This window comes from Myiozetetes cayanensis, unplaced genomic scaffold, assembly GCF_022539395.1.
Source record: "Myiozetetes cayanensis isolate MyiCay16 unplaced genomic scaffold, myiCay2020 scf1, whole genome shotgun sequence".
Classification (NCBI taxonomy): domain Eukaryota; kingdom Metazoa; phylum Chordata; class Aves; order Passeriformes; family Tyrannidae; genus Myiozetetes; species Myiozetetes cayanensis.
Window position 1 is genome coordinate 55,348,420 of NW_026086604.1, and position 18,510 is coordinate 55,366,929.

Consider the following 18,510-nt stretch of genomic DNA (forward strand, 5'->3'; position numbering starts at 1 on the left):
TGGAGGGAAATAATAAATGTGTCAAAGAAGACAAATATCAAGCAATAGAACTGGGCTTAAGGAGAGGTTGAAGAGGAAGGTGGTTAAGCAATAAGGCTGAGAGTCATTTGAGCTTTCTCTTTCCTATCTGAAAAAAATGAGGAGGGTAACAGTATTTCATAAGACTGGTCTGAGGATAAATATAAACCACATATTTTCAGACGCAGTATTAGTAACAAAGTAAGTAGAAAAAAGAAGGTTAACGTAAATTGCCTTAGGATCAGAAACAACAACTATGAATCTGGAGAAAATAGCATTGGTTTAATAGGAAATTTTAATTTATTTTTTGCTCTTTAAACAAGTCTGTGTTATTTATAGCTTCACATATTTTGAACCTGATTACAACCTAAATACATACTTATGAAACATTATGGGGTCAAACATCATCAACAAACATATTAAACATTCTAAATTTTAATTTTAACATGACGGTTTCAATTTGAAGCATCCTGCCTTTGCCACTGCATCTCCAGAGCTTTGACTGGTTTATTTATGTCTTTGTGCAATGGCATGCCTATCACATATCATTTTCAAGTTGTGAAGTATGGGAAATACTAGTGAATGCTGCTGACACAGTGAATGTATGAAATATTTAGTCAAATACATTTTATATGTTTTCTGGGCTTCATTTCAACACTGCAATTTACTTAATATAACAAAGCCCCTTTATGCTGTAATTCTGCCTAAGTGCATTTGAGTTGACTCAATACCTGAAGGAGAAACAGAAGAAAATTCTACAGTTCATTCGTAGATGATCCCATGTCATGACGCATTGGTCTCTTAGTACATTTTCTTCACTTTCTAAATTATGTATAAGTTCAAGTACTGAGATTCTAAATGCGTATAGTCATTGATAAACTCATGTACTTTATTTAAGTTAAAGTATAGCCTCAAGTCAGTTATTCATTCATACTTAGCCCAATATTGTTCTATACTTTCTGTCTGAAACTACTGTATGATGTTGCTGAATAATGTTTCTTTAGAAATTTTATAACCCTGCAAAAAGCTGGCTACTTTATTGCAATACATAGCTGGTGAATGGTTTACTTGATTCACACAGGTGTTGTGAAGCTTTTTTCTGTTATAAAATTGAGTAAAGTAGAATGGAACAGAATATTTCCATTGAAAAGGATCTGCAGCGACCATCTAGTCGAATTGCCTGACCACTTCAGTGCTGAGCAAAAATTAAAGCACATTAATGTTAAGGGCATTGTCCAAATGCCTCTTAAAACACTGGCTACCTTGGGGTACCAGTCACCTCTCTAGGAAACCTGTTTCAGTGTCTGACCGCTCTCTCAGTAAATAAATCCTTCCTGATGCCCAGTCTAAGCCTCCCCTGGTACAATGGAACACTAACAGTGATCAGTTTATCCACGACTATTGGTAAATTTTGCCAAGATTAACAACAAATCCAAGAATGCTGGTTTGTTTGTTTGTTTGTTCACTTAAGTGTACTTTTGGGTTTGAGTTTTGTAAAACCAGTTCCCACAAGTATCAGTAATTTTCCATGGTGTTCTTGGTTCATTAAGCCCATAATGACATTTTCCTTGATTCTGATTTTTCTATCAGAATTTTTCAAGAAATTTGCCAGACTCCTTGTTAGTCTTCAGGCTCAGAAAACTTGTGTGTACTTGGATTAAGGAAATCCTAAACTTACATCTCAAGTCTATTTCCAACATTCACCACTTCATAAGAAAGTGAGGGGTTTGTGGGTGTTCAGACTGTGTGACAGTTAATGATTCTTCCAACTGGACCTCCTTTACTTTTTAATTTGAAATAAAATATTGTCTTGAATGTAGATTTATTTCAGTGGCATATTTTCAGGGACTGTTAGTCAGATCGAAATACTGCAGCAACATTCAAAAAGTATGTAACAGGTGCCATTCCCTTTCTAAAAGAAAATACCTCATCCCACTATGAAATTTAAATTTCCACAGCCATTAAGGTGTCATCCCATTTATTCCTTTCTTAATGAGTCAACATCTTTTTTACCCCCTCTTTCTGTGTGAGCTGCAGGGGTCCTTTGTGCCCCTGTACAGCACCTCGAAGGCAGAGGAGGTGTAAAGATGAGGTGTAAAGATTCTCTGAGGAACGCTGTGAGTGGTTGGTGTTCCCGGATGTTTGCTGTTTGTTTGAATGAAACCACAGAACAGGGAAAGTCTTTACTATGGCAACAAAGGGTTAGTGCAGCTGCTTCTAGGAAGTGATGGAGTGGGGAGGGAGGGTAGGGGAGAAGTAGGGGAGAACAGAACTATTCATCATGTCTCAAACACTGCAGACCACATAAAGGTTTGTGTGGTGTGTAGGTGACTGGTGTGGGTAGGTGTGAGAACAGAGCTGGAAAATCCTTACATAAGAGTGTGTCAAATATTTTGGTAGTTGGTGATGTAATTTCAATGTTGTTTTGCCACTTGAAAGCTAAATCTTAGAAATTTTTTTGAAGTGGTAGTAGTCATGAGGGATTTCATTCAGAGTATGGTGGGAAAAATTCAATTCTTAATTTGACACAGTTTTGAAATCTCTTTTATCTGTAGTCATAGGGCTGGATGATCTTGAATGCAAAAAGATAATTCTCAAAAAGATAATACTCTATATCTCTCCTAGGCCTAAAATCCAAGTCTCTTACCACACAGGTGTGCACCCTTACTTAGAAATTATTCTCATTCTTTCCTCCTTAAAAATTTCTGTAATATTTTGTATACTGTTACAGTATTCTTCTAGCTTTCTGTCCATCATGCTACCTAAGATGCAGATTGTAATCTGCCTTTCTCCTGATGTAAAGTATGAACTGAACCCAAATTTGTATTAAAAGCTTTGCAAATGTGTCTCATAACTAAGACAATACAATTTTTTATCTGCAAGGAGCCTGTTCCATCCTATGAATCCTAAAGCTGCATACATGAATCCTATGAACACTGTTTTCCCTGTTCACCTCAGTGATATGTGTGCATGCAGCTGGGCTTTACTGTGAGCATTTCAATTTAAGCTGCTATGGTCTGGTTGGCTTGTTAAAATGCAACAGGGCAAAGATATTTGCACAGTAAAGTATCTGAAGATGCAAAGCCTCCTGAGAATTTAGCATGTAAGCGCTTTAAAAATCACTGTAGCCACCTATCTACATTTCTAGGCACTGTTTAAAGAGCTATTTCCTAAAAGTCAGGTATAATTTATTTCAACTTTATGAAGTTGCATTTGAGTATAAGAGGATTGGAAACTTGGTGACATAAGCACATTTGTGGTGTTTTTTTTTTTCACTTTTCTTGTACTTTGCAGAATATTGCATGTTTGCAGAGCTAACAAAGTAGTTGGAGAGGCACTGTCAAGCTGAAATTCATATTTGTTTCCATAAATGCAGCAAACGAAGAGCCAACGAACTTTTCCCTCAACAAAATTGATGATTTGTTTAGCAGTCTTATTTGCTGAAAACTGTAGGTGATATGAGTGATAAATTAGGAATGGCTGCTGTAATTATACGGTAGTTGTTGCATGCCTGACTGAACCCTGTTTGACTATTCCCAGCCCTCTCCTTAACTAACCTCAGAGGATCATTTAATATGGAAGGGAAGTTTTGTTTGGCATTGTGTACCTTTAAACCAGCTTACTTATATAACTGTGCTGGTAGGTTTATGTCATCAACTCTCTTACCAGAGAAGTGGGTTATGTTGACTTAAGTATTACTAAAAAGTAATACTGAAACCACATCACCAGTGGGCTTAATTTATTATTAATTGCATATCCGTTATTTTCAGAAAACTGTTTCTTGTAAAATAAACTGAAGTACCTATAGAGCTTCTATTATTATTAGCAGAAGCTGATGAAGTTATCCAGTGCTCTCAGGAGACAGGTATTATTATAGTATTTATACTAATGAGTAAAATGAGGCACAGAAAGATTAAGGCCAAATTCAGCTGCATATGAATTGCCCAAGGTCATAGATTAATCTGCTGTATGCTAGGAATAGCACAACAACAAAACAATAACGAAACAAATCCCGAATCATAGTCAATTGCTTATTCACAGAAGAATTAACTTCTGAAAAAGGTTTTCTTCATATGGTTCTCATCAGTCTTTTGAGTTACAGTATCATTTTGTGTCTCCTGTCAAGCAAGTCCTTCCTCTGTTTCAGCAAGTCTGTTTAGAAGTTCTTTATAACACCCAAGGGAATAGTTAAGACTTTGCTTCTGACTAATAACAAACTTCTTTATCAATGATTTACAGAGGGGCAAAGTGTTTTTCAGAGAACAGGAGAATTATAAAAAGTAATAATCTGAGAGAGGATCAAAAATTCTCATAACAGCCCTAAAGTTAATCTGTAATTCCCCCCTGTGCTTTTTGTGCTTTGGCTCATCAGGTACTTGTTGGTAGGACAAAAATTAGGTGAAATTCACCCTATGTCTTAATTTTTTCTCTACTTCTTTTTATAAAGATGACAGGGTTTTTAATGTGAAAATTATTTATGATAATCTTTCTGATTATGTTTAGACTGAAGAGAACAGTTATTGAGTATATAAAAAAACCATATCTGAAATACAGGAACTTTTCCAAATACATGCAGTCTTTTGATATGTATTTATCAAAGCCTGTCCAGATAGGGATTGGTTCTGTTCGTTTTTTCTATCAGCTGTGGGTTGTTGTTCTTATGTTACTGATATCCCACATGATGCCGGCCAATCTAAGAGTTTTTATTTAGCAGCTGTTCAGGAATCTGGTTCAGGAGAAAAGTAAACCAATAGTACAGACTATAGACGCTGTACTGTTGGTTTTTGACATTTTTTCACTAACTACAGCAGCTATATTGTACAAAGATGTGCAGCTACTACAGTCAGTAAAATAACATCATTTTGATACAATAGCACAGCTCAGCTCTCAGATTTTCAAACCTATTGAATATAGGATCAGAAATATTGGCATTGGAAGGGAGTGCTGGTGATCAGCTCATCCAATTGTCTGTTCAAAGCAGATACAGCATCAAAACTAGCTAAAGTTACCAGGGTCTTATCCAGGTAAGTTTTGAATACCCACAACAATGCAGATTATGGATACTCATTCCAGTGCTTGGCTGTTCACCTTGTGAAGAATTTTTCCCTTGATATAGCCTGTGGCCTGTCAACTCCTGTCCTTTCACTGTGCATCTCTGCTAACAGTCTTCCCTACAATGTACCTTTAAAAAGAGAAAGAAAAACTGGAGTTAGATTTCTTTTAGCCTTCGCTTTCTCATGGTGAATAAACATTGGAGACTTAATCCAACATCACTGATCATATTCTGCTTCTTAGTGGTTCTCTGCCAGGCTCTCTGCAGTTTGGCCAGGCCCAAACCTGAAGACTTCCTGAACATTATTAGACTTCCAGATGTAGTTTCACAAATGCCAAATAGTGGGGATGGATATGTGACTTCCCCTGTTCTGCTGGCCACACTTTTGATAACGTGGACCCGTGCATCATCAACCTCCATCACTGCATACGTACACTTGTCATTCATGTTACCACCCAGACAACTAGATCCTTTTGGAAAAGTTTTTACCCAGCAAGTCAGTCCCCAGGCTGTACTTTTGTACACAGTTGCCCTAACCCAGGTGCAGCATTAACATGTCATTGCTGAACTTCATGACATTCCTCTCAGCTGTTTCCTCTGTTTTTCTGAGGTCCCTCTGAATAGAAGCCCTCCTGTCTGAATGTTTGACTGTTCACCCTGGTTTGATGTCATCCCCATATTTGCTAAGTTGAATTCTGTCCCCCTGTGCATGTTGGTGATGATGTTAAATGTACTGGAGTACTGTTCCATCTAAACTGCAGGAAAAGGTTTTTCAAAAATGTTTCAGTTCTTCAGCCTTCAGCAGCAAGGAATTAATGAAGATTTTCCGTGCTATGTCAGAAGCATACATTGCTCTGTTTCTTATGACTGTCTCAGGGTAAAAGCTGCTAGACTCAGAGCATATTCAGTCTGTCAGAATCCATTTCCATAAAGGCAGCTGTCAGGCAAGATTCATGTGGATTCATATGAGTGGTTGTTGAATGAATATGTCTACAGTCTTTGTGATTCAAAATCCATTGACAAATAAGCTTAGGTTCTTCTTTGTAAAATTAAAGAACTTGTAGTCTCTTCATTATTCTTAATTATTTCCTAGTAGAACATAGTTGTAAAAGTTGCAACTGCCACTACCAGAGAGGTTTTATAAAATCCTTGGTAAAAAGATGGCATTTCTGTAATGTTTCCCACATATTGTGTGGTGATCACCTTTACATACATTTTATATTAAATGAAGAAAAAAAAGAAATGGAGTTACAGATTTCCATGGTAACAGGTATAATTCTGTTTCCTTTGTTTTGTGAAGCTGAAACAGAGGCAAAAGATTGTTTCATTAAATGGTAACTATGGATTTCACAGGGCTTGATTTATATGGCATGTGATCATGCATCTACAACTTCTACTGTGCCATCCAACTTTTGCCAGCTGATTTTTTTGTCTGAAAATTAAATTAGATGAAGAAAGGTTGCCAATGGTAGAATTTATTAGACCAATGCATGTAGAAGGATACAGCTATCTACAAACACTTCTCTGTCTCCCACCTTTCTAAACTGGATTCCTAATTTGCAGCATCAGTAAGGAAGCAAACATTTCACAAGCTTCTTCTATATGCAGAAATTTGGATTGTAATTTAGAGCATCTTGTCTCTCACTGTAGGTTGTTACTGGGCAATAAAACCCCATATATTTCCAAAGTTTCATTATGTATGTTTATTTAGAAGTGTATGTATTGCTTTTTAATGATTGCTTATTGCAATTTTAAAACAGTAGCATCAAGAATGATCTGGCTGTATCTATCTATATTTATGATCATGATGTGATTCCTTTGTGTGGGCATACACAGTGGAAAAGAATAGCCCTTTATTGTTATATACCAGCATCTCTGTTGATTTTAAATCTGTCAAAGCTCACTAAAGGCAATGGAGCTGATAAAGTAAATATTTATTTAATTATGATTAAATTTCCTTAAATTAAATTAATGCATTTCTTTGTGTGTTCATATGTGCAGGCACATTTTTTAGCCCCCTCTCTACAAAAAATACATTATGTCACGCATATATAACTAGGCCTTATATGTGTGATTTAAGATTAATTTTAAATGATTAAAAGTAATTAGTTAAAAGGAAGGAAATGCGTTCCTTTGGAAGATATTGAAGAGTCATCTGAGAAGACTTTACACCCTAATAGTAATTTTTATGTTTTCCAGGTTTGCAATTTCTTCTTTTTAATTGAAATGTCTTTGTATGACATATAAAACTAACTTCTGAAAATGTCAGAAAGTAGAGGTCAGCAAGACTATGTGTGTTACTGAGTACTGGAGTCACGCACTGATAAGCCTAATAAGGAATATTCATGAAAGGTTATTGATGATTATTGTTTCACAAGTATTCAGAAAATTATCTTCCTGTCATTTATTAAAGTTCACTGGTTGGCAGTTTCTGTATACTGAAATGAAGAAGCTAAAAGAAATGGGATTTCCACAAATATGTGTAATTGCAAATTACTGATCTGGTTTAGACAATCAAAGAAAAACTTCATAAGAAATTTCATGAAGTCCAAGTAATTTTCTTCATCAGAAATAATGAAAGTCAAATAACTGTGCACTGAACAGTGAATAGAGATTCTAGCATTTTTTAGAATTCTGATTTTTCAGCCCCAAACTTCTTCCAGTATGGTTCTCCCAGCTGGCTACAGTAGACAGTCTGTGTTCATCCATATTTCACCTTTGTTGCTGCATGCTAAAGAGTGTTTTTGTGTTCTCCACTGAGAGACATTCTTTCATACCATGACTTCTACCCCACCAGTTCTAAAACTGGCCAAAACAACTTCTATGAAGTCAGAAAGGCCGTCCTTACAGTACTCTCAAGTAAAATACTGAGACTTTGAGTGTCCTAAATACCTGTTTAAGATATGTCATATCTTTTGGCAAGTCATTCCATGCAAAAAAATTGCATACTTTGAAGACTTTGCCAGAGCATATCAGGTAGGGGTCAGACTCTAGTAGCTTTGTAAGAGAGGGGAATACTCAGCAGAGCAAGGAGAGGGAAAACCAACAGAGGAAGGAGGACAAGACTTTGCATGTCAGCACTGATGGCAAGCCTCACTATTTTTAACTGTGGTTTGACAAACCTCATGAAAGAGCACCTTCTGGAATACCATAACCCTCAGATTGAATTCCCAAAAAAACACTTGCTCTGTTTGAAGAGTACCAGCCTTTGCTGATAGTCTCTTTCTTTGATCTCTCTAACAAATGCATTTCAGTCCATTCTTTCCAAACTCAACTTACTTAGCCTTACACTGTTCAGAAGACAGATCTGGCACTCTTCCTATTCAGTAAAATCTTCTCTGTAATTTTGGAGATGATGATCACAGACTGGTTGAGGATGCAAGGGACCTCTCTAAGTCATCTTGTCCAGCCACCCTGGCTCAAGCAGGGCCACCAAAGTTGGTGGCCCAGGACCATGTCCAGATGGCTTTTTGTATATCTACAAGGTGGGACACTTCACAACCTCCCTGGAAAATCTGTGCCACCTAACAGTAAAAGTGTTTCCTAGTGTTCAGAGGGAATCTCCCATGTTTCAGTTTGTTCACATTGCCCCTGGTGCTGTCACTGGATAACATTGTAAAGAGCTTGGATCTATCTTCTTTGCACCCTCCCTCCAGGTATTTACAAACATTGATAAGATGAAGCCTTCTCTTCTCCAGGCTGAACAACCCCAGCTCTCTTAACCTGTCTTCATAGGAGAGGTGGTCCATCCCTTTAATGATCTTCATAGCCTCCTCTGGACCCAATTAGGTCACATCCTTCTTGTACTGGAGGACCTAGAGCGGGACACAGTACTCCAGGTAGGCAGAGTAGAGAGAGAATCACTTCCCTCAACCTGCTGGCCCGGATGTGGTTGGCCTTCTGAGCTACAAGCATACTTAGCTGGCTCATGTCCAGATTTTCATCCACAAGAACCTCCAAGTCTTTCTCTGCCAGGGTTGCTTTCAGTGAGTTCTCCTAGTCTGTACTCATATCTGGGACTGCCCCACCCAAGTGAAGCACCTTGCAGTTAAGAGTTGTTGAAATTCCTTAGGTTCTTGTGGGCCCAGTTTTCAAGCTGGGCCAGGTCCTTCTGGATGACATCCTGTCCTTCTGTTATGTCAACTGCTAAGGTCAGCTTTGTGTCATCTGCAGACTTGCTGAAGGGTGCACTTGCTTTCGCTGTCTATGTCACTGATGAAGATACTGAAGAGCACTGGTCCCACGACGCAGCCCTGATGGACACAACTCATCAGCAGCCTCCACCTAGACATAGTATCATTGACTACAGCTGTCTGGTTGTACCCATCCATCTGATTCCTTATCTACCAGATAGTCCACCCTTCAAATGATCTTCCCAGGCACAGAGGTGAAAATAATTTTTCTATTCTGATCATCTCCAATAGCCTTCTGGAAAGAACCATGTGTTTTAAAAAGTGTATCAGTACTAAGGATCTTCAAAAATCCTAGATTTTTACTTTTAAAACCTGGAAACTCTGCCCTGAATGATGCTATTTAGAGAAATGATATTGTAGTTCTACACAGTCTTACCCCGAAATGCTGTATATTTTCAGGTCAACAAGTGTCTGTCTGAAAAATCTCTTCCTTTGTCCAACACCTCTCTTTCATAAAAGCTCCTTTCATGGCAAAAGAAAGAAGAATCAGTAACCTCAAAAAATGTCTGTGCAATACTGGATTCTCCATCATATATATATATATATATATACACACACATGTATGTACACACACATGTATTTCTTGAAGAAGTTAGCTTAATTGTGTTTGCTTCCACCAAGACCTGCTATGTAGTCAGTAGTGCTCTGTTCATCTTGGCATCATCTCCCATTTTATTGGTGAATGGTTTTGTGCAATGAAAAATGGATAAAGTATTTGCTTGTGCATAATAATATGGTGCAAACCATTGAAAGATTTAAGAATCTGACCTTCTACCCTCACAGTAATTAGTATAGTTTCCATAGGCAGGAAACTTCTTTCATGAAACGAGCAAACCCACAGTTTTGTGATAGAATATGGGTGAAGACACTTACCTTACAGACATGCAACAAATATAATTGCAATATGCTGTAAAATTCCTCTAATTTTCCTCCAACATTAATCCAGTCTGTCAGACAACATCGATCTATTATGAGCTTCTTTTAGAGGAAAGGAATTAAAAAAAAAAGAACCCAACACATTTCTACCAGAAAAAGGAGCAAAGTGTCCCAATTCTACCTTTATAGTGTGGCCAAGGAGATTAGAAAAAAAAGAAGAAAATCAGTCCCATTTAATCTCCCTTCATAATGCTTTTCTTTCACCATTGCTTTATTATTCATAGATAACATTATTCCATCACCAAAGAGCAATCATCATCCACCTTGGCATTGCAAAGCAGTGTTACTATTTTGATTTTTTTTTCCTCCGTAATTGATTAAGCAACTCTCTAAAAGGTAATAGCAAGTCTGGAACAGCTACTGAAAACCCAAATGCTAGAAATATATTATAAAGGCTGAAGTCACTCGAATTACTTTCACAGCTAGCTTTTCTACAAGTGTTTTCAGAAGACTTGTGAGGTCATATATTGGTGGGGGCTTTGCTAATTTTGTTCTGTGAGGAACAAGCTGGATAAAAATGTAAAAATAAATATAAAGCAGTGCATAGCAAATAAATAGTATGCTGATAACCTAGAGATGTTTATATTAATAGTAGGCACCTTTCAGTAATGAACAGAGTCCAAGTAACACATAACTGTTTTCTAAGCAAGTTAAGTGATCGTGAACAAAGGACTATGGAGAAATTATAACCAGACTATTACTAACACATCACCAAAGGAAAGAATATTCTCACTGGACTTTCACAGGAAGATATCCTGCATCCAGTTTTATTAAGTATTTTCACAGAAGTTCTGGATCAAGGCACAATCTCATTACTAGACTTCCGGATCTCATATTTATAAGACAATAGGGAAATGGATCAATGTAGAGACAGAATTCAAAATGATAAATTGTGAAAATTGTTTGGAGCAGCAGAATTGATTTCAACAGAAACACAGGCATAACTGTGCTTAAGAAGGAACAATCTGTTTTGAAGTACTGGATGAGAACTGCTTTTTGTAAAATAAATCTGTGTGTCATAGTATACAAGTTGAACGTGGGGCAACAGTAGTTGCTTTTGAGAAGCTATGGTCATTATGAGAAAATGCGAAAACTCGTTTGAAAAAACTCAAAAACTGCTTTCCTCCTGCTTGTTCTCTAATTCAGCTGATATCTGAGCTGGTACCTCAGCTGATGCCACCTACTAGATAGGATGATTCTTAAACTCTAGTAATATTTTAGTGTGGATACCAGTAAAATGAGTCTATGCAGTTCCACTGTCAGCTAATTGACACTTGAGTGGTGAAATGTATTTCTGAAGTCCCCTTTCTCTTCAAGGCATACAACACAAAACAACCTTCTTTAGAATTATTAAAAAAAAAAAAACTAAATAGTGGTTTCTGATTCATATTTCAAGACTAAAACTCTTGTTAGTCTTCTGTGACCTAGTTTGCTTGCTGTTTGTTTAAAGACATTAATGAGAATGTGAAATGAGACAGGGTTTTTTATCTGTAATAAACTAACCTATTTTCACAGCATATCTGTAAAAAGCAAACTGCCTTTATTGTAGGCTAAAAAAAATGGAATGAACTGCGTATTTCTCAGTTGGTCTCCCTGAGCCAAATATATTTTCTGTTACCTTTACTGTTTTGACATTTTTAATGCAAAAAAAAAAAAAAAAAAAAAAGGAGAGAGAATAATATGCTAAAAAGATCAAAGCCCAGAACCCTAATACAGTTAACATATATCTATCTGAGTAAAAAATCTATTTAAGTCAATGAAGATAGCCTATGGGAATTAAAAGAAAATTTGGTCCTTAAGCCTTTTCTCATGAAAGAACAATAATGAAAAGTATGGGGAACTGCTTACAGTGACACAGTAATAGACTTATTATTTTTTTATGTCTATTTTATTCAAGTAGACCTTTAAGAATTATAAAGTTGTCACTGGCAAAGCAAAGGCTTCATATGACTTAATATTTAGATATTTTGGGTTTGGATATTGCATTTGGATATGAGAAAGAAATGTAATGTTCACTGTGTGAAAGATATTTTATCAAAGACAGATTCAGAAGGAAATGGAGGAAAGCTAACTACTAGGTATTTTATGTTAGATAACAAAAATTCCTTAGTAATGGATTTTTCTTATATTCCCACCAAAAAAAATCCTTGAGTTGATGTGGTTTTGATGTAGGCATTTCTACTTTTCTTTTAACCTAAGTTCTAATTCCACCATCACTTTTTCCCGCATAAGTTCTAGATGCACCTTCTTCATTGTAGATGCATGTTTTATTTAATGCTATGTTAATATATTATGTATGTTTAATTGGGTACACTGCTTTTATTTTGCTCCATATTTCTATACCTAGATACCAAAGATTGAGGTCAGTACATAGATGAAACACAGCAAAACAACCCTCAGTGAAATCATAGAATGCTTTGGGTTGGAAGGGAGCTCTAAAGGTCATCTAGTCCAACGCCCCTGCAATAAGTAGGGACATCTTCAAATGGACGAGGTTGCTCATAGCCCTGTCCAGCCTGACCTTGAATGTGCCCAGGGATAAACCCCATCATAAAAAAATCTCCTCCACATGTCCAATTTAAGTTTACTCTCTTTTTCTCCCTTGTCCTATTGCAACAGGCCTTGCTAAAATGTCTGCCCTGTCTTTCTCATATACACTTAAAGTTCTGGAAGGCTACAGTAAGATCTCCCTGAAACTCTTTTCTCCAGGTTGACCAACCCCAGTTGTCTCGGTCTGTCTTCATAGGAGAGGTCTTTCAGCCCTCTGATCATTTTTGTGTCCCACCTCTGGATGAGCTCTAGCAAATCCCTGTCCTTCTTATACTGAGGACTCGAGCTGGGCTCAGTATTCTCAGGTGGGGTCTCAGCAGAGCAGAGTAGAGGCATGAAATCGTCTCAAATTCATTCCCAGATCAAAACATCTATCTCTTCTATGTGTCTGTGCTACCTCTGCCATTATAGGCCCTTTCTGTACAGGTGATGCTAATGCATCTAAGCTTGTTTTGTTAGTTCCTGAGGAAAATGTGTCAGTGTTGGAAGAAACAGGTTAGGCTTGTTAGGTAAGAAGAGATCCATACTCAGAGATGTTGATTTAGTTTTCTACATGGTAAATAGGCTTTATGAAATAGGTGAAATTTTTTAAAATATATTTTTAACTGTTATGTTTGTGTTAAATTAAGGACAGAAAGAAATATGTGCAGGAAACTGATACTGTACATGATTTGAGAAAAGAAGAAAATTTAAAGGTTGTTTAATTATATTCCATAGTGCAGTGTTCTCTTTTTGAGTTAGCTGGATCAAAAATGTATAAAGGAGAAGTCAGTTGTTTTTTTCTTTTTTTCTGAGGCATGGTGAAAAAATGAAAGAGACCTAGGACAAAGTCTCTGAACTTATGAGCATGATGTCTTTCATTGGTCTGGAACACCAGAGGTCTTGAACCTGAGCACCTAATTTTTTAAGAGTTAAACAGTTCTGTGAATCTTTCCTGATTTACAAGTTGTTTGTTTGGTTTGGTTTTCTATTTTAGCAGAGTTAACTACTAGAATTTCCTTTGTACCTGGGGAAAAGGGATTTTGAAGCAGTAGATCTCTGTACATTACATTCTGGTTTAAGCTGTAATTATTTATATAGCAAAGAGCTATTGAATAGCTATTGAATGAACAATTGATAATATGTCTGTTTTCACCTTGGTTTCAAGTTTTTATCTGAAACACCCACAGTCTAATGTATAAGATGTTTGTTGCAGTATATAAAAGAATGCAGAAGTTTGTAATGTTGTTAAAGCGAACATGCTTCCAAAATGGTGATTGTAACTCTTTGTGTAAACCTTTCTCCTTCCCAAGATCCCTCACTGTACCTTGGAATGTCCTGAGAAATACCTGAAAGTCTCCCTGTTGGTTGTTAACCCTTTCTTGTAATTGGTTGGTTTGTAAGACCTCCTGGACTCCCACTGGTTACATTGTGATTCCCCCAAGAGCTATTTAAACAGTGACCAGAACAATAAAACTCTCTCTGCCTGCTCACCCTGCCAGCAGCTTGTCTCCTGTGATCCCTGCGGGAACCATGGGGACCGCATGGTGGCGGGGAGGGGGAGGGCACCTTCCCCTCCAGGACTAGGGGTAAAAGGAAAGCCTCTAGACTGGAGTTCCCCTCCCTATCCACCCTCAACGTTCAACAGATGTTGTCTAGAGAAAATAGGGGTTTGGTAGTAGATAATACAAAGTAGATTTATTATTATTTTAATAAACCAGAAATTGCATTTTTTCTCTATGGAGCCCCTGAAGAAATATGGCTCATCTGGTCCTATTGCAGTTAGCATATGGTGATACTTCTTATCCAAAAGGTGATATCAAAAGTTGTTCTTTAATTAGAGAATCTGAGGAAACAAAGTACTATGAATGCTTGCACTAGAGCAGTTCTTACCTTATTTTATAATGAGAACAGATTTTTTTTTTTTATTCTTCCAAAGCTTTAATGTTTGCAAATAAAGTTCTGCATCAGTGTTGGTCAGATCAGGCAGGTACTAATTAACTCAGATCAAGAATAATGATATAAGTTAAACCACTTCCACTCAATCCATGGATTTAGCTTTAAGATAATAAACCATAGTGAACATGATTCTGTTTGCTGGAATTGTTTTTTTCAGAATGCATACAAGGAAAAAGTTTTGCCTATTGTGTCAAGACTTTAATTTACCTTTTGGGTGAATAAATTATGAATAAATCACCTGTAAACTAAAATTAGATGATTTTATGTAATTTTCTTACTCAACAAAATTACACTTATTAACCCTTGCTATACTAATATGGTAAAATAATTTAGAAGGTTTGTTATTATCCTGTTCTCTACAATAAAGGAAATTCTGCATGTCAATAAACTTTTAAATCTTCAACTCTCCCTAAAAATAGAATTCTTGTCATAAGTATTTTAAACTTCTTTTTCAATGGAGGAAATGTTTCTGCAAGCTCTTTAATTGATATCAAATGTCTTCCAGTGATGATCTGCACCACCGACAACTGAAATGTCATACTTCTCTATAAATGAGCAGAAAAGACTTTAGCTTTAGACAGGGAGTAATTTTGATGACAGTTCTCAAGAAAACAACAACAGAAGTAATTACAGCAGATTAACATGAAGCAAAATATATGCCACGCATCAGTGTATGTTAATACTCAAAATTTAAATAATCTTTGTGTAGATACTGTCTCTTAAAGTTTTGGGGTGAGGGTTGTGTTTTGTTTTAAATTACAGAATAACATGAATTTCTGCAGATAAAAAGAGCTTTTTTAATTTGGCATTATGATTCTGAATGAGGAACCCCTAGGAGTTAATCACTAGCCTGCAGTAAATGATCCAGACCTAAATACCTTCTGCTCTGTAGCTGAACTCTCTGAAAATGTGAGTTTCTAGGCACATGCTTTCAGAGAGCCACCCTCATCATCCTGGTGCCACTCCTGAAACTAAGTTTTTCATTCTAAATCTTCAGACATAGTTGGTCCTTCAGTGTTGATCCTTCCAGACATCCTCTGAAAAAATTATGCCCAACATGTTATAATGGTTTGTTAGATCCCAAAAATTATTGATCACATTTTATATTCTGTAAAGCCAGAGTTGTAAAAAATTTGCAGATGCATTCTAATTTCTTCTAGACACAGAAAGCATGACTTATACAGGAATATCCAGAGAGGTTACCAGAATACTTTAATCCTTCCTTTTTCTTTTTTGTATATAGCTTAGTCTAGTCTTTCACTCACATCAATAGTTTGTTGGAGACAGAGATCTCTTTAATATGGTTTACATTCCTCCTGTCAGGGTTCTGTGCTGTAGCTCTAGTACACTTACCATGCAATTCACTATTTCAGTTACATGAAGTCTCCCTGACTAGGAAGATTTACTCTTGAGGCTGGAGCCTGATACTGGTGATGAGATGCCTCCCATTCAAAGGAGGATTAGGAGATTAATGACTCTTCATTGCTAATTCTCTGCTGGTTGTCTCAGATTCTCACTTAGCATCTTTCTGGGTATTCAACCCAATATGCAGGCTAAATGACCAAAAAGAAATGTGATTGTAGAGGGGTTTAAGATTTCGGGCATATGCTAATCCATCATTATCATAAAGTTAAAGAAGAAAATAAAAAACTTCTGGCAGCAACAACAATAGCTGTAGATAAATAGGAACATATTCTGATGTCCTAATATTAACCTGTGCTAATGAACCTATATATGTAGACACACTTTTACAGCTGTTTCCTGAGCATTAACGGTGCTGATGCTTATAACACAGTTCCAATGATAGCATAAAACCCATGGTAACTCAGGAAATAGTATCTTCATGACAACATAGGTTCAGTTTACAGTTTTGAGATTACCTATCACTTATGCTTATGTATGATCTTCCATTTATGTTTGCTTTGGCTTTTAGCTCCAGACCAGTCTGTCTGAACCGATGACTTTATCCAAGTCGATCTCACTTCCTCGTAGTGCATATTGGCATCACATCACCCGGCAGAACAGCGTTGGAGAAATCTACAGTTTACAAGGCAAGTTGCTTATAATGTCATATCCATTAGCTTCTTTCCATTTGACCAGAATTCATGAAAATTGCTTCTTATTTGCACTGGTTATTTTCTCTCCATTTCACTTTATCAATTGTCAGGAACCTCAGCAGGATTCCCAATTTACATAAAACAGGTTTCTTTCAGTCATTTTGTAAAGTAATGGTGAAAATTATCCCTAGAATCACCACATAAAGCTGGATAGACAATTTGGCTCAGTGTAGCTTCTCAGTAGCTAATGAATGTCAGGTTGTTTTAGTATTTTCTTCCAATAAGATGGGGCAAGTATTTGGGCAACCTCAGGGTGCCTAATTAAATCTACATAAAGTGGCTATATGAGTTGCAAGATTAAAACAAAGTAATTCTAGGAATAAGAGCTATTCTTGGTAAATTTGCTTGGCAAGTCAGATATATATAAGAACTTGACCAGTGTTGACTTGACCAGTTCATAGGCCTTCTGTATAGACTCATCTTTTTCTGTCTCCAGTTTTCTATCATATGTTTAGATTTGTTTAAGCCTTTAAATGCTATAATTAACAAAACTTGATGATGATGATTCACTGCTCTTAAGCTGAAATTGATTTGTATCTTTTTGGAAACTGAAATTATCCTTGCATTTTTAATGTAGACCTTTTAAAAGTAGCCTTTCATAAACATATTTCTTTGTAAATTTCTAAAGGCGTTAAGGATTTTGTTTCACTTCTTTCTTAATAATATCTTTGCATAAGCATTTTATATTTTGATAGGAGGTTAGAAACTGCTCACAAACAAGAGTATCTAATGCAAAAAAAATGGTACGTGTTTTCATGAGAATAAGTGAAATGCAGTATATAGATGAAAGACATGAAATGTTTTGTTTTGTAAATTATCACATAACTTAAAACCAGCAGATGAGCTGTGAATTCAGTGGGTGGCTCATTAAAGGGTGAAGAATTTGTTTCCCATCATCCCCCATAGAGCAAGGACAAAGTTAGTTTCTAATCATGGTCATAGTCCTACATTTAAATACCAGTAATGTGAAAAAAAATAATAATCTTCCAGAAGTTGTTTGGGAAAAAAAAATTTACTTGTACATCACCTTAAAAATATTCATCATATCACTGGTATTTTTCCATGGACACAATAAGAATGCAAAAGGAAGTTTATTTGTAGAGATGTTATAGTTCCTTTTGTGTTCTTCATGTGTCTTTTCTTCATCAATAAGACAGTAAATGTGTTACATTCATTCTCTACAATCTTTTTTTTTTCTTATAAATGGCCTTCAAAATGAGGGAAAGCAAAACTTTATATATGAATTAATAGTCCAATATCTATACCACCTAGCTGTGCAGGATTCAACATATTGGAAATGTATTAATAAAAATGCAAGAATTTTACTTTCTGGAAGTATGCAGATTTTATGATCACTTCCACTGAAACATGGGACTAATAAATATTTCAGAATTTAAGATTTTCGTTTTTCTTACATGTACTATGATGACTTAAACTTGAGAAAGCATAGTTGATTTCAGAAGAGACTAATTCAGTCTTACCAGTGGGCTAAGAAATGCATCCACAGGACATTCACAATCTCCCCCTGGTTGCAAAACTTTTCCATGCAAGAATATTATTCATTATCTGTAATGAAGATCTCCTTTAACCTTCCTTCTGCTGCAATGACTAATTAAATGCAATGTATTAGTACAGAAAATGAAGGGAGTTCAGAGTACACCTTTTCCTCCTAATCCCCTGTCATACTGATAGTCTTTGCACCGCA

At 36.3% G+C, this 18,510-nt stretch overlaps 1 protein-coding gene across 1 annotated transcript in view; it reads left to right on the forward strand.

Moving 5' to 3' along the window:
- Positions 1–18,510, forward strand: part of DOK6 (docking protein 6) — a 254,260-nt gene that overhangs the window by 190,341 nt on the left and 45,409 nt on the right. Inside the window, exon 7 of the mRNA XM_050315022.1 lies at positions 16,622–16,739. Within this exon, the coding sequence (XP_050170979.1) occupies positions 16,622–16,739 (118 nt within the window). The remainder of the gene's footprint in view (positions 1–16,621; positions 16,740–18,510) is intronic.